The 15,977-nt window shown below is 41.7% G+C and overlaps 1 protein-coding gene across 2 annotated transcripts in view; it reads left to right on the top strand.

Annotated features, from left to right (window-relative positions):
- Window positions 1-14,497, top strand: part of col8a2 (collagen, type VIII, alpha 2) — a 46,861-nt gene extending 32,364 nt beyond the window's left edge. For both annotated transcript variants that reach the window (XM_053446984.1, XM_053446982.1), the window contains 2 exons: window positions 3,340-3,531; window positions 9,132-14,497. In XM_053446984.1, coding sequence (XP_053302959.1) covers window positions 3,369-3,531; window positions 9,132-11,035 — 2,067 coding nt within the window. In that variant the 5' untranslated portion in view covers window positions 3,340-3,368 and the 3' untranslated portion in view covers window positions 11,036-14,497. The remainder of the gene's footprint in view (window positions 1-3,339; window positions 3,532-9,131) is intronic.
- Window positions 14,498-15,977: the final 1,480 nt, after the last annotated feature.

The raw sequence follows: 15,977 nt of genomic DNA, 5'->3' as shown, positions 1-15,977 counted from the left end.
AAAGTGGGATGTCTGTCTATGTTTTTCATGTGCTCTTGCCAACATGTGTCTTTGTGTTTGGTAGGGGTTATGAACGATGGATTACTGGAAAGGCCCACCAGGCACAGGCCGAGACGACCATGGACTGAGGAGGCCCTTTTTATACTATCCAACCAATATCATCACTACACATTACACTTCATCGGGTCTGATTATGGTCCAGCTGCAAATCGTCACTGAAAAATCCATACAGACACATGATAACTTCAAATAGGAAAGTTAGCTGTTGCCATTTTTTCATACTATTTTGAGGGTCTTACTCATTTGAACGTCATTTGGAGCCAATGTCTCTGCAGTATAGTGATTGTAGAATCAAGCTGTGGTATCCAGGTGGTAGTATCATATTCCCTTGCTCCATGTGCACGACCAATCAAGAGTCAGTCTAAGCTGTCAATGTCTCATGCTTATGGATGTGTGTGTCAGACATAGTGTTCAGTAACTGGACAGCTGTCTGGAAGTAGGAACAGCAAAGTCCTGACTTTAAGAAAGTAATGGTGGAGCTGGCGATGGCCTTTCATACCTTCTGTTCAGACTCTGTTATTTCCTTATTAATGCTGCTTTTCTGTTCTGCCATTTCTTTCTTTCTGAATGTTTTGGGATCTGTTGCTGTAGTGTGTGTGTGTGTGTGTGTGTGTGTGTGTGTGTGTGTGTGTGTGGTGATTTCGTTTCTCAGTAAAAAATCTGTTTCATATAAAGTGTCACTCAACGCGCCAGACGTGGATTTTTCACTGCAACTTTGAATGCCGCTCACGTTTAATGACTGAGGGAGGCTTTGATTCGCACTTAGCTCCTCTCCTCTCAGACTCAGTGTTTTTTGTTCTGGTTTGTTTTGAACGGACGGATTTTTATGTGAAAAGGGGAAAAGAACGTTAACGAGAATTTTCTAGACACTTTGCGTGTTTTGTTTCACGAAGTGTTCTTGGTGTGCGTCGTGCGAGTCTGGGTCCAGCTGTTGTGACCCGCCAGGGAGGATTGCTTGAAAAAGAAATGTTGGGGTCTCGCAACGTCTGCAGAGCTTTTCAACAAAAACATTTGATAAACAGATTGCGGAGGTCTGGGTCTGAGCCCGGCTCATGCAAAGCGTCTGTGTCTTGATGCGCGTCGCTATGGTTCTTCGAGAGACTTTGACGCCTGCAGAATGGTGGGCATCTCCAGCTGCCTGTTAAATTACATCTGCACCGAAACCACAGACCCCCATACCAGACGAGCCTCCCTGCCAGCCAGCCGGCAAGTCGGCCAACGACCAAACACTACCCGCCCGCTCTCCCTTTCTCTCGCCTGTTTATTTCTCTTTAGCATCTTCGCTTTTCTCATTTCTTTTCTGTGGATTTAGCCTCGGTGGGAAAATCCTGATGTTTGATTCACGGCAGCAAAGACAACACGGCAACAGAAACAAGCATAAACAGACACCGCAGACACACACACTTACGAGTAATTACAAATAAAACAACTCCGAAAGCTAAAGAGAAACACTTTGGTGAATGGCTGTAGAACAAGAATCTGACTGCTTAGCTATGCGGTTGCTGAGCCGTCACACGCGGCCGGGGAGAGCAGAGCCGTTAAACAGACCTGAGCTCAGCACACATGGTGGCAATGAACACACCTTTTCCTAAGTACTTTAGATCTGAGGTCTGCTGCTGACTCCCAGATTACGCCCAATCCCTGCTTCCAATTAACTGCGCTGGGTAATTTCATGTCATTTTCAAATTAGGAAAATGTCAGATTGTTGGCAAATTAGAAAAACGTCAACCGGTGCTTTTTTAACTCCTGTGCTTCTGAATAAATTGTGTGAGAGAGCTCTGCTCGACATAATGCAAACCTCAGATGAGGCTATTTCTAAACCTGACCCCCACATACACACACACACACATACACACACCAAAAAGAAGAAACATATTCTATAAAACAGATTAAGAATAAAGATTCTGGTTTTATGTGATCCGATCTGCAAACATAAACAAGTTAAGGTCTTGATATGGTTGAATAGAATATTGTATGAGGAGTGAGAGACAAGGACCAATACTATGACTGTTGATCTTATAATCAATAATAATAAGACAATTTACTAATATTGCCACTGAAATGTTACAGAGCCTGAAAACATCTCCCAAGATCCCACCCTCTTTCACAACATCATCAAACTCTGTGTTTTGTTATTGTTTTCTCTGAGAGACCCCTAATGGCCAAAGTAACATATTGTCTGTTCAATTCTGCTTAATTCTAATTAGACAAAATAACTAAAGGATGACAGTGAAGAACTGAAAATGCCAAGTGGTGAAGTGTATCTCTTGCGTTTTCTCCATCCCACATATTTCTTTGACTTTCTTGCTCCGTCCTGTCCGACAGGCTAATAATGGAGAGAAACTTGCAGTGAACACTTTCCGTTCCTTCCCATACAGTAACCGTGGCATTCTTGGCATCAGCTCCTGACAGGTCATCAGTCCGGAGAGAGCTGATGAAAACAGCTCATGGCAGAATTGGAGTGGAATTTCTCTCTTCTTTGCCATTTTCACACATCATTTCACCGGTTAAAGCCTGCGCTGGAAAACGTACAGTTGCCCACTTATGGTCGACAAACACACTCACCCTGCTCTGATGGTTTCCTGTTCGCACCTGACCACGGTTGTGAAAATATTTAGCGGAGGACGATGTGGTCACTTCTTCCTGGGGTAAAATTAAAGTCAACAGATCGGCCTATCACAGCCTCTTAGGGCCACCTAGACCAAACAACTGACCCGGCCAAGTACTTACCACATCCTGCTCTCTACCTGTGTGGCGGCAGACTGCAGAGACCCACATGTTACGCTTACATGTCGTATTTGTGTGTTTTTGCATCTTGCGTTTACATATGTAAGACTTCAGGGATCGCTCCAGCTTATCAATCATCAGAGCTGGAGGCTGTGTCTACATTCCCTTTATATTTGGACATATATATCAAGCAGGTTCTAGGCTTCTGAGCAAGAAACATGTTTCCTTTGCTTCCCTTGGTTTGCTTTGGCTAAGTGTGTGTGGCTGTCTGACACAAACAGAAGAGGTAGAGAGAAAGTCGGACCAAACCTTAGTAGATTTGTTCGGTGATTTCAGCTGATCGACACGTTCACCTTGCATCCTTCAAGTCGCTCAAATGAAGAGTTTTACACAAATGTGTGGTACTGTACTGTGTTATTTTAAACTTTTATCAGGGTTGCTATCTAACTCATTATCACTGCTATTTCTATGTGAACAAACCAAGTCTTCAGTCAAAGACAATGAAGCTCATATAAATAAACACTCCCTGTCCTCTTTTTCTGTCTCCTGCAGTTCTTTGTGTTTGACGCCTGAAGCCTGGGATGCTGGTGACCATGCTGCTGGCTCCTGTTTGTGTGCTACTGATGCTGGGGGGGCGTGCTCTTGCTGGAGGCTATCCCCCCATACAACACATGAAGTACATGCAGCCCATGATGAAAGGGCCCATTGGACCCCCGTTTCGAGAGGGCAAGGGGCATTATGTTGGTAAGTCCTCCCCTTGGGTGTGAAGTATAATGTGTGTGTCTCTTTTATTTGAAGGTCTTACTCGTCAACACTGCGGGTCACTAGGTCCAATTCATTACAAAGGTTTTTGAACAAGGAGAACCTGGTGCTTTTAAAAACCATTAGAGATTTTAATAGGTTTTAATCATAGAGCCACATCATCACATCAGTGTATAAGTCTCTGATTTCCCAGCAACACTTCAAGGATCTCTTTTCAATTTTATTTCAAATGTTCAATCTTCTTCGCAGATAACACACGACCCAAGCTCTGAATTAAAAAAAAATAGTCGTCATGCATTGGTTGGTCTTATTGCTCCGGTTGATCATGATCCCGCCCTCAGCCCCTGACGTAAGAGGTTCTTTCTTCCAGACCAGCAAAACCTCTTTTCTGGCCAAGAACCAGTTCTCTGGCTGTCGAAAAACAAAGAACTGGTTCAAGATTAGTCTCTGGCTCTTAACCGGCCCTTGAACTGCCGTGATGGAAACTTTATAACAGTCCACTGGGTCAGTGGAGGCACTGATACTTTACACTGATTCTGTACACAAGTATTCTCGAACATGTTCACAAAATAGTCCCTGCATGGCCCAAAGTTATTTTCTGCAAACAGCAAATTTCCATGCAGTGTCCTGTTGCCATCAGCCTGAGATCTTTTTCCAGCCATTTTCACCAAAGTGAGCCTGATCATTATCATATGATAATAATCAGGCTGCACAAAGTCTCCAAACCTATACAATAATAAGGAAACATTTTACCTTCTTCGAACAAAGAGGTCTCCATCATCACAGTTTAATGTGTAACTGATAGGGAGTCCACCCCATGAGCAGGACAGACTTGTTAGCCACAGGTTTAGTTTAGCGTTTCTTCTCAGGCAGTCGAAGGGCTCACAAACGTGTGGGTCTAGCCGCTTTAGACGGGTCCTAATGGAGGCCCGAGTGCCCACTGGGCCAGTTGTTCCTCCTGCCATCTGGATGGTGTTAATCCACTGTTTAACACATGCTCCTCAGCTGCAAGAAGAGAAGAGGGTGTGAAGGAAATAAAAATAGATTCAATAAAAGTCAGAGAAGGGAACTGGGAGAAAAGATGTGTGGCAATAATCATCCCTAAAAAATGTGCATTTTTGTCACTGCCATCATTATTAAATTTGACTCAAGCTGCGAATGTGATTTCTGGATCGTATGAAATGTGCGTTGCATTATCGAAGGCCCCCCCTCTTCAAAGCGAAATGCAAAGCAAATTATTATTTCAGCGTTATAAAACGATGTTTGACGGTGGATCGAGATCAAGTTCACTGTTGAAATTTAAGATTTAAATCTCCCACAGAAACATCAAAGGTCTGCTAAAATAATTTCCACACTGTTCAATTGTAATGTGGAGAGCAAAGAGGAACAAGATTTACTCTGGGCTGAGAACTTCATGTGCCTCACATGAATGCACTGCTCTGCCACCCAGTGGTCACATGTGCACATTGCACATCTGACACATCCCACAAGAAAACAACTGTTTGAAAAAATATATTCAATATATCTTTAATATAACCAAAAGATTCCTAGTGTATTCATTTCAAGATAATTCTCTGTCTACGTCCCAGTTTCTCATGTGGGAAACATTACAATTCCAACTGGAACTGGATCTACTGGAGTCTGGGTCAACTTTTGCTGCAGTTTTACAATAACTTTGATTAAGCAGACAGATATATTTGAAAACACAAATATCGTAATTTCTGTGATCACAACTGGCCGCAGCAAGTTGAACCACATCCCACCCATTCTGTATTCTTCATGAAAAAATTATTCCAGCATGCCTTCGCCTAAAGAGAGAGGGAGAAAAGAGGAAAAATAGAAAAGATGATGTAAAAACCTCCAGGAAATAGAGTTTTTTAATGTGTGCAAATGCGTTGTCTGTTTTTTTCAGTTTTCAATTTTAACAACTGTTCTTTAGTGAAGTACTGTGTGGCTTGTTCTGTTAAAGACGCCATATTAACTCAACTTTGCTCACTTAAGACATGAAGAAGACTTTCTATTCTGAGCACCTATCTTTCCTCTCTGTGTGATATATTAAGGTGGTTTACAGCAGAGAGCTGCATAGCAGGAAACAAGACCGAGCCTTTAATGCTTATTGCACATTTCCCCAAAAAAAAGAAAAGAAAAAAAGAATTGCTTCTGTTGGATGTGGTGCAAAACTGCAGTTCGGCCAGAAGGTGTCCCCCTCACTTATGAAGACAAACCACAAGTTTAGACATGCTATGCAAAACATGTATGAGGGAGTGCAACCTAAAATGAGGCAACCCCAAAATCTCATTATTGTACAAAACCTGCGGTGAATGAAAGAACGGATGAAAGTCAGAGCGGGAAGTCGGTCTGTAATTTAAATCATGGATACTGACAATACACATATTGGATATTCATTTTAATATCTGCCACATTTCCTGTTTAAGAGTTTTGTTTATAATCTGCCTGATGGTTCAGCTTTTTTAAGCATTTTTGCAGATTTTAGCAATAAAGTTGGTGAATAGAATAAGTAAAAACAATAGGAAAGATGACCACAGCCCCTAAAGTAACATACAGTGTGTAGGGCCAAAGACGACCACTTCTATTAAATGTGCTTGTGTTCTCTGGAACTTTTTATTTTAATTTTCAGGCTTAAAACCACTTGACGTGTCATGCTTCTCACACACGTCAAGACTGTTACAATAAAACTCATAAATTCTCATATTGTTTTCTGTTGAGGATCAGTGACCCTTTTCTGCATCATCTTGAAAGGGCTGCAAGTCTCATTAACTGCCACTAGGGGGAAGTAGTGGGCTGTGGTTACATTCAGGGATCTAGTGGGAATTTGAACTTTCCTTGCAAGCTTATTTAAAGGAAACAGTCAAAGTAATTTAATGCAGCTGAGGTGCCCTCTAATAAGCATTTATATTAAGAGTAATATAATGTGATAAACTTTCACATGTTTATTTTGATATGGATAAAAGATTCAGAGGAATTATTCACACGACTGGAGGACTGAGCAGGCTTGGATTTCCCCCGGGGGTCGTGTGAGCCGCCTTGAAGAGTGACATTCAGGCCCAGTGTTTCTGAGATGAGGCAGCGGAACAACAAGTCAGCAGAAACTGGCTTGGGGTTGTTGTTGTGTTCTGCAGACCAGGCTTGTGTTTCTCTCTGGCCCGGCCTCTCTTTCCGCTCTGCTCCACTTTGCTGGGAAAGAATAATGAGACCGTTTCTGAGTTCATGTGGCATCTGTCCTCAGTCCGGAGTTTTCTCTCTGCTGCACAAACACCAACATTTGCATTTTACACAAAATGCATCTAATTATTATATAACAACAGCTTAACTCAGGAACTCAAATAGAACTGTTTTACGTATGGGTTCACGACCTGTCCGTTATGTATTCTGCCTTCTGCCCACTCTGTGCCAGGATAGCTGTAACCTCACACAATCCTTAACCAGCAGTTATTTAGAAAGAATGGAAACAGTACCTCAATGCTCTAAAAGAGGTTTTGCATAAGATGGAAAGATTCAGAATGCACCAAAAATATATAAAAGTGAATCCAGAGGACTGTAGATGTATAGATGTTTTTCCTTTGACGGGCGTTTGAGTTTGAGTTTTACTATTATTGATATTATGCTGTCAGATATCACCAAATATTCACCAGTTTTCAAGGAGACCGAATAGGCAGCCGGCTGGTTACAGCTGAAATGAGGCATCAGCTGGTTTATAGCTCACAAGCAAGGCAGAGATACTGAGGTGTCAGACCATGCATGGCATTAAAAACAAGCATTTTCAAATCAATATTCTTGAGTACTACTCAAACTGCAAGTTAGTGTTGTACACTAATAAGACAGAGAGAGACTTCTTCTCTTTAATCATCTCCTCTACAGCAGGCGCTTCTTAGAGACTCTCACTTGTAATGCGTTGTTCTTGACACCAGGTGTCAGTAACAGGCCATAAATCGTATGGCACTCAACGAAGAGGCTGCACCATTAACACAAGTAAACCACATTGAACAGTAAATAAAACAGAGTGCCATCTAAAACTATTTGTGTTTGCATGTGTCACTCTAACGAACCACCATCCAATTACTGTCATCATTAGACTAAACTCGACTAAACTCGCCTAGACTGTGGAGCCATGTGACCGCAAACACCATACAACTTCAGTTTGTGTGTGTGTGTGTCTGTCTGTCTGTCTGTGTGTTTTAACTAAGGTCATAAGGTATGTGAACAAAATGCTGACAAGAAGACGTTTATGGGTGATCTTGGATGTCTGAAGCCTTACATTTGAATTATTGTAGGTCATTAGAACAATATTAATAATAACTTATAAAGGTTAGATTGGCATCCAAGTTCTTCAGATTCTCCTCCTCTGTCTTACTGGTGACACGTTTCTCTTCACGTCTTCAAAGGAGTCTGGAACTTCAGATAATCGGATGACCTCTGTGCATTTTTTGTTAACTTCCATACTTTTACCTGGCTTGTTCATTGTTCCATATTTCTTGCAGTCCAGGTCCTTACTCCAACACCGCTTTAAAATGCGCTTTCTCGTCACATCATAACACTTGCTCTAAGCTAAGCAGTAGCTTTTGTTTAATTCATCTCCTGCAAGTGCTTCCACGATGGCACTCACGTGTAAAGTGGTGTTCTTGCCAGCAGGTGTCAGTATGGTGCCGTAAGTGCATGAAAACAAATCACAAAGTAACTTTGGTAACGATAATTCTTGAATAAATGAAAGAGTCTGATAATTTGATAATTAAAATGTATTATGTTGTCATTTACAATACATTTACAAGAGAGATGTGCAGTCTCCTTTTCCTCAACAAATTTAGCTTTTGAATACACCCTTTTATGATGTTTGATTAAAGAAATCCCCAAACAATATCATGCAATAAAAATAAACCATTGTTGGTAAATATTTCATCCATTGTTTTTCATTTTGGCCCCTTTAACATCCCGATGGGAATACCACTAAGTGGCAGTATTGTGCAAAGTGTTCCAACTGCTTCATGAGGAAGCTGTAGGATAGAGTTTCGTATTGTGTTGATATGAATAGGATTTTTCATTTTTTTTGTAAGATTTCTGATTTTCTGAATTTTTATGACTTTATTTTTGTATTTTTCTCAATTTGTTTTAGTGGTTTACAGTAGAGCAATCGAAAATCAACTGCCAACTTCTGATATACCATCTCTAGCCACAATATGACTGCTGTAAAAAAAACATTTACAAAACTATGTATTTGACATCTTGTTTAAAAGAATAATTAGTTTATGTTTATTTGTCTATTTGTTGATGTGATTCCTTAAAATAATTTTGAGTATTTAGTCTGAAAAGTGCTATGCAAAGCAAACGCGAAAAATTTGATTTGTTTTTACTGAACAACATTGGCAACAGAATGGTTTTTGGTAACAACATTAACTACATCTAGTCATAAAAAATAAAAACAGTCATATATACCAGATTACCTTTTTAATACACAACCCTAAAATACACTTCATTTCAAACTTTCAGATTCTAATTTGTCTGTTTTATCTTTTATTTTTTAAATACACTTTATTTTACCAGCAACATGTTGATCTTCTCTTTTTTAGATATGCCACCCATGGTGGAAGTGAAGGGGGAACCAGGCCCTCAAGGAAAACCTGGACCAAGAGGCCCATCTGGGCCAGCAGGACTTCCAGGAAAACCCGGACTGGGGAAGCCAGGCCTCAATGGGCAACCCGGCCCTCAGGGGCCTCCTGGCTTTCCAGGAATTGGTAAGCCTGGACTTCCAGGTCTTCCAGGAAAGATTGGGCCAATTGGAATGGCAGGCCTTACTGGTGAGGTTGGCCCTCGTGGCGAACCAGGTTCTAGAGGTCTTCCAGGGCAACCTGGCCTTCCTGGCCCAGCTGGTCTCTCTCTGAATGGGAAACCTGGGCTTCCAGGCATCAGAGGCCCCTATGGGGCACGGGGAGAACCAGGATTCAAGGGTGTTTCTGGCCAACCCGGAGAGCGTGGGCTTAAGGGCGAGAATGGAAATGGTAAGACAGGGGTTCCAGGTATAAGGGGTCCTCCCGGGCTAAAGGGCAGTACAGGATCACCTGGTCTTCCAGGTATAGGAAAACCAGGACTAAAAGGTTTGCCTGGACTGCCTGGTCTTAAAGGTGATAATGGACTCCCAGGGGATCGTGGGGAACCAGGAGAGGTTGGCAATGCAGGTCCACAAGGTCTTCCAGGGCCAGTCGGGGTTGGGAAGCCTGGGTCAGATGGACTACCAGGAGCACCAGGTCCACTAGGGCCAAAAGGAGAGTCAGGAACCAGGGGTCCTCCTGGATTTCCTGGGACTCCAGGCTATGGAAAACCTGGTCTGAGTGGGATAAAAGGAGAAAAAGGCCATGGTGGCCTGCCTGGTTACCCAGGAGACAAAGGACTTCAAGGAATGGTGGGCCAAGTTGGGGAGCCAGGCCTTGATGGAGAACCCGGGCCAACAGGACTTCAAGGCCCAATGGGGCTTCCAGGAAAACATGGAATGCCAGGACAAAAGGGAGAGTTGGGACCCCAGGGCCCTCCTGGACTGCCTGGCCTCAGAGGTGACCAAGGCTCCAGTGGACCCAATGGGAAACCTGGCATGTCTGGGGAAAAAGGCATCCCTGGGCTTAATGGTGCACCTGGAAAACCTGGACCCAAGGGTGAAGCAGGGCATATTGGCCTACCTGGGAATCCAGGGTTTATGGGTGGCTCAGGGCCTAAAGGTGAGAATGGGTTTATTGGGACTCCAGGCCCCAGGGGACAGTCAGGCATTCCTGGTCTTCAGGGGCCCATGGGTCCCATGGGGCCACAGGGCGCTCCTGGCACAAGGGGTGAACCTGGACTTCCAGGGCCTCATGGACTTGGGAAGGTGGGAGAGAAGGGAACTATAGGTCCACAAGGTCCTCCAGGGAAACCAGGCCCTTCTGGGCTCAATGGTAACCTTGGCCCTCCTGGGCCTCCAGGGGCCCCTGGTCCTCCAGGAAATGGCCAAACAGTTGTTGCAGGGCCATCAGATTCAGAGTTGGAAGGGGATGAAGTACCAGGGGACAGGAAGGGGTCAGTGTACAGTCAAGTTCCACTTTCTGCTTCTGTAGCACCAGCGTTCACAGCCATCCTCACCACACCTTTTCCTCCCTCTGGCATGCCAATCAAATTTGACAGGACCCTTTACAATGGGCAAAATGCCTACAGCCCTGCTACTGGCATGTTCACTGCTCCTTTGTCTGGCGTCTACTACTTTGCATACCATATGCATGTAAAGGGAACCAGCCTGTGGGTGGCACTGTACAAGAACAATGTACCAGCCACTTACACGTATGATGAGTACAAGAAAGGCTACATGGACCAGGCGTCTGGTAGTGCTGTCCTCGAGCTGAAGGAGAGTGACCAGGTATGGATCCAGATGCCCTCGGATCAGGCAAACGGCCTCTACTCTACCGAGTACATCCACTCCTCCTTTTCAGGATTCCTGCTCTGTCCCACATAACCTTGTCCTCTCCTTCAAATATGTTCCTGTTTTGGCACCTCAGTGCAGCCCTAAACCTAAATTACCTGCAGCCATAATAGAAACACGAAACCCATACGATTCTCAAACTAATTGCCATCATTTTTAAATATCTCACCCTCAACAACATGAGCGAAAGAGAAAACAAACTTTGTGAAAGAAATGGAAAGTTAAAAACAAAGCAGGGGATGGAATTTCATACTGTGTTCCTCGTTTCAGTGTCCTTCAAATGTGTGTTGTGGGTTGTATTTTATGTTGGTGTTTTTTAGCTTATATTATTTTAATTATTATATTGTCATAATTTTATTGTTATTATTTGGTCCTCGTCCTCATCGTTGCTGTTGTTGTTTATTGAATTCAGACTATTAAGTGCCTTACTTTGTAATGTGCGAGTAACAGACCTTCCCTTGTGACTGCACATCCTGCCCAAAAGCTATGACATCATAAGGACGACATCACCAGACCCTGGAGGGGGGAGGGCGGCGATCATTGGTTCCTCTGGCAGCAGTTACTTTCCCCATGTCCTCTTATTTAAACCGAGAATACTGACTTAAAGAGCAACAGTACAACATAGGAAGTCTAGACAAACAATAGCAAAATAATGCATTTAGTACATTTTTCTTTTATTTGACCTATTTGGTAAAACAAAATATGAATGGGCTTGAATCTTTGTTTTAGCGTGAGATATATAGAGTTTGACATTTAGTTGGTATAGGCATCTGTTTGGTGCTGATTTCTTTGCATCTTTCTGATTTTAGTTCGGCACCATTTTAAATGATGGGTCTTTGTCTTTTTTCACAATTTACTAATCTGTCCAGAAATACAATCCAGGCAAAAATGGCCTTACAATATTGGAACTATTTTATTTAAATCACCCGTGTTAAAAGGATCAACACTATCATGCATTAATAACATGTATGTATACAGTCAGTGTTTACATGCCAAGGAATCAATACTGAGAGCACCTGCAAATGGATTTTAAGGACTCAACTACAGATTGATCTAAGGCCCTGCTTCCTTGTATGGATCTGATTTCCCCATCACCATGTGGCAGGCATCATCTTCACATGCTCTAACCACGACATCACCACTGTTCTATCGGTATACTACCTACTAATAAATCAGTGTAACATTAACATTCCAAGTCAGTAATCTACACTGCCGTACTATGAAAATCCCATTCTGACCATGTATTACAAAACATGTCAAGATGCTGTAAACTTATTCCTGCTCATAAATAAGAAAGGAGGCAAAAGCATAATAAATCAAATAGATCCACTTCTTCCCTGGATGCATGTGGTCTGTGTGACTTGTTCCGGTGCAAATGAGAGCAATTCTGAATCATTTGTAGTTCTGGTTGAAAAAGCTTTCTATTAATTCCCAAGCCATTGTGTGGGAAATGGCCGGATTATTATTTAGCTAAATGGAACATCCGTGAGTATGAGGACAGGATGTGTCAGAACTGACTAATGTCAAAGCACACAGCAGGAAATGAGATTGGATATGCATTTACTGGATGAATAAGTAAAGGGACTTGACTGAGGCCCACAGGTTGTGAAACGCAGGTTGTGTAACATTTAACAAATCCCTGCCAGATTTCTGGGAGAGGTGGTAGGCCAGAGGTGAGAGCTATGTATTCACTCATTTCTGTTGGAGAAGTCGTTAAAGATACACACTGAATGTGTGTGTGTGTGTGTGTGTGTGTGTGTGTGTCTGTGGGTCTGTGTGTCTGTGTCTGTTAGATGTACCTTTCTGTCACCCTGTCAATGTGTGTACGTGTGTGTTTGTGTGTGTGTCGATGTTTCACATTGGGCCCCTGGCATTCAGGTCTTGGACACTTCAGCAAAGGTAATAATAAACTTGAACAAAGTGACAAAATGTTGGGAAGACCTCACAGTCCTGTTAATGTTCCACAAGAAATCTGACTTTTAAATGGTGCTGCATCCTTTTGGTGGAGGGGGGGTTTAAGGAAATTCCATGCTTTCTAATAGTGCCTTTGCAAAGTAAGGGAACAGGTGATGAATGTAATGGATCGATGATGGTAGACAGATAAATCCTGGAATTTAATTTACACAATGAGATGATAAGATAAAATTCCTGGTGAACACTGAATGGGCTATGTTGCACCAATGGTGTGCAATAACTCTGTGTTTCACCAAGTCACGAGCGCAACAAAAAGAAGAAAGTTGGGGAGCTGTTGAGTTTTTTATTCAATATTGCTTCTTGTTAAAGATATTGCTTCTTGTTAAAGAAGAGATTTGGGCAACATTGCTGTGATTAAACGATGAAAATGCCGGTGCTTGTATTGCCATATCTGTGCCTATACATGCCTCAGCTCAGGCAGGATTCTGATCAAACTCGTGCCGCCCAATAACGCCTTCATTACACTGAATTCTGACTACCTTGCACCCTGATGGAGGTAACGTCAATGTGCGGAAAGGATTGTGCCAAAGCTAGCTTTGCAATCGAAATGAATGTCTGCTGTTTGACTCATTACCATTGGTTTCTCCAAATCATGCTGCGTCACTATGTGTAAACAGTTCAAGTTGCTCTAGGAGAGCAGCGCCAGGAGGAGGCCAAATCAGTATTTTACATTTATGTGATGCAGACAATGCACTCGCTCTCTCCCTTTTTCAGTCTAATAACATGAACACACCTACAACTGCTATGTGTCATTATTGTTACGTGGGTCTACAAGGCAGTCCGAGGCTCGTTATGTACTGTATGTTGCCTTTTTTTTTTCTGTCACCTTCTGTTTTCTTTTTTTCCTTTTTTTCAACATATGACATGGTGATGTGAGTTACACATGGCTAATACCCGCTCTCCTTATGTTTTCATAGACAATGTCACTTGCTTGCAGAGTTTGCCCCGTGTGCAAATCATTTCACAAGTGAAGTGTCAGTTAGATCCGTGTACCGTCTCAATCACAAAACTGCTTTTCAGTGTTTGTTGTTTTGTTTTTCTTTATAAAAATTTACAAAAAATATGAAAAAAAAACAGCCTCGCTTCGGTTCTTAAGGGATATTTGTTTGTCTTAGTTTCATGTAACACAAACGGTCATTCCCATTTGCACATGAAATTAATGAAGATGTATTTATACATTTATGATAATTTAATAGGGATGCCAAAACCGACCACCGAAGCCTAGAACGTATAAAATGGTATTTAACGGCATTGATGAGTTAAGAGCATTTACTATTTTCTAGTTAGCATTCTAGTGTTGTTTGTGAAGGATTATTTTGTGGACTTTTATGTTCTATTTTGTGTCATTTACAATGTATCAACGTATAGGATTTTTGTCATACAAGGATATTGCGTGCACTCTATGCAATAGAATTTGGGTATAAAATGCACTCTTTATGATTGAAAAATGTTTGTCTGCTTATACAAAATCTACAGTACTTGATTGTATTGATACCACATCAATAAAAACCTTCTTGTAAATTGGTGTCCCGCTCCTGTTTCTGTCTGATGCATTTACATGTTGGGATAAAGAATTTAATATAAAATGCACGAGTCACTACCACACAGTGGGATAAGTGTATTTTCAGTGGTCACTACATTTTTTTGTTTATTTAGCTTTTTATTGGCAGTCAGAGATTTTATATAAGACAATTAGAAATGTTTTACAACAACACAAAATATAACAAGACAACTGGGAAATTCAAGTCATGCACCTATCTCTCATGTACAATCTTGTCTCAAGGGCTGGATAAAGTCAATACATAACTACCACATACTAAATTTGAATTTTAAATTAATCTTGATGCATTGTGAGGCAATATGTCAAACAATTAATTTAGTTTTTCTAGGTAAAGATATCTGTGTTGTACTTTTGGTGAAGATATCTGTCGCAGGTATTAGGAATAGACACTAGAGGGAGATATTCAATTATGGGATACACTGTGCATCAGGCCTCTGATACATCTGATCTGCCCTTAAGCTCAGATAAGCTTTTGCTAATCAGTTCAGATCACTTTGATAAAAAATATGTGTTAGTCAGACACTTGGGATATCAAATTATTGCAAATAACATAACATGGTTTCATCTTAAAACAGACTACTCATGACGCGGTCTCCACAAGGGGCTAGAAACACTGACATTATGATCCATGATGACATCACCTCATCGCATAATGTATGCACATTTGTGGGCTGCACATACACGCTGCTTATCTCCTGCTCTGCCACGTCCCAAACTTGTTCTGCTGGATTTCCGATCTGAAAATTGAGGAGGCCGCTGAACTCTCTGCCATATTCATGAAGCCAGTTTGAGACGGTGTTTGCTTTGTGACATGCCGCATCTCTATCATCTCGTCTTTCTTCCTCTGGCCTCTCTTGTCAACAGGGTTTTTTCGCACCTTTGTAAGAAAACTCTACAGACTGGTGTGTCTGTGTGAAAACCTCAGATCAACAGTTTCAGTAACCAGGCTGTCAGCTCCGAACACTCACGCCTCGATTAGAGTTTGTGTTCACGTTGACAGTAATATTCTGATATTAACCCAATTAAAACAACAATTTGAATGAGATGCTGCCGTGTAAACAGCATTATCTCATGACCTCAACCTAAATAAGGTCATACCCAGAATAAGCAATATTCAAATTAAATAATTTGAAAAAGAGTAGACATGTATTTATCTTATTTGCATTGCACTTCCTGTTGGAGATCAACACATTTTGTGACACAATGAGACAATGCTCTGTATCATGTAAAACATGAATGTGAATGGAATGTTCTATGTAAACATCATAATCAGAATAATATCTTATTCAGAATAGGACCAATGGCTGGAATGAACAGGGTAAAATGTTTGCTTGTTTTTGTTATGTTCCATTTGACAGGGTTGTTTTTTTTTAGATTAGTTGCTGAGTCTGATATAATGAAGTATTGCTGTGCTAGTAGTATCCATTAAAATAGTATATA

Source organism: Pleuronectes platessa, chromosome 18 (assembly GCF_947347685.1).
Source record: "Pleuronectes platessa chromosome 18, fPlePla1.1, whole genome shotgun sequence".
Taxonomy (NCBI): Eukaryota; Metazoa; Chordata; class Actinopteri; order Pleuronectiformes; family Pleuronectidae; genus Pleuronectes; species Pleuronectes platessa.
Note: the sequence above shows the minus strand (reverse complement) of the source record. Positions and strands in the feature narration are given on the sequence as shown.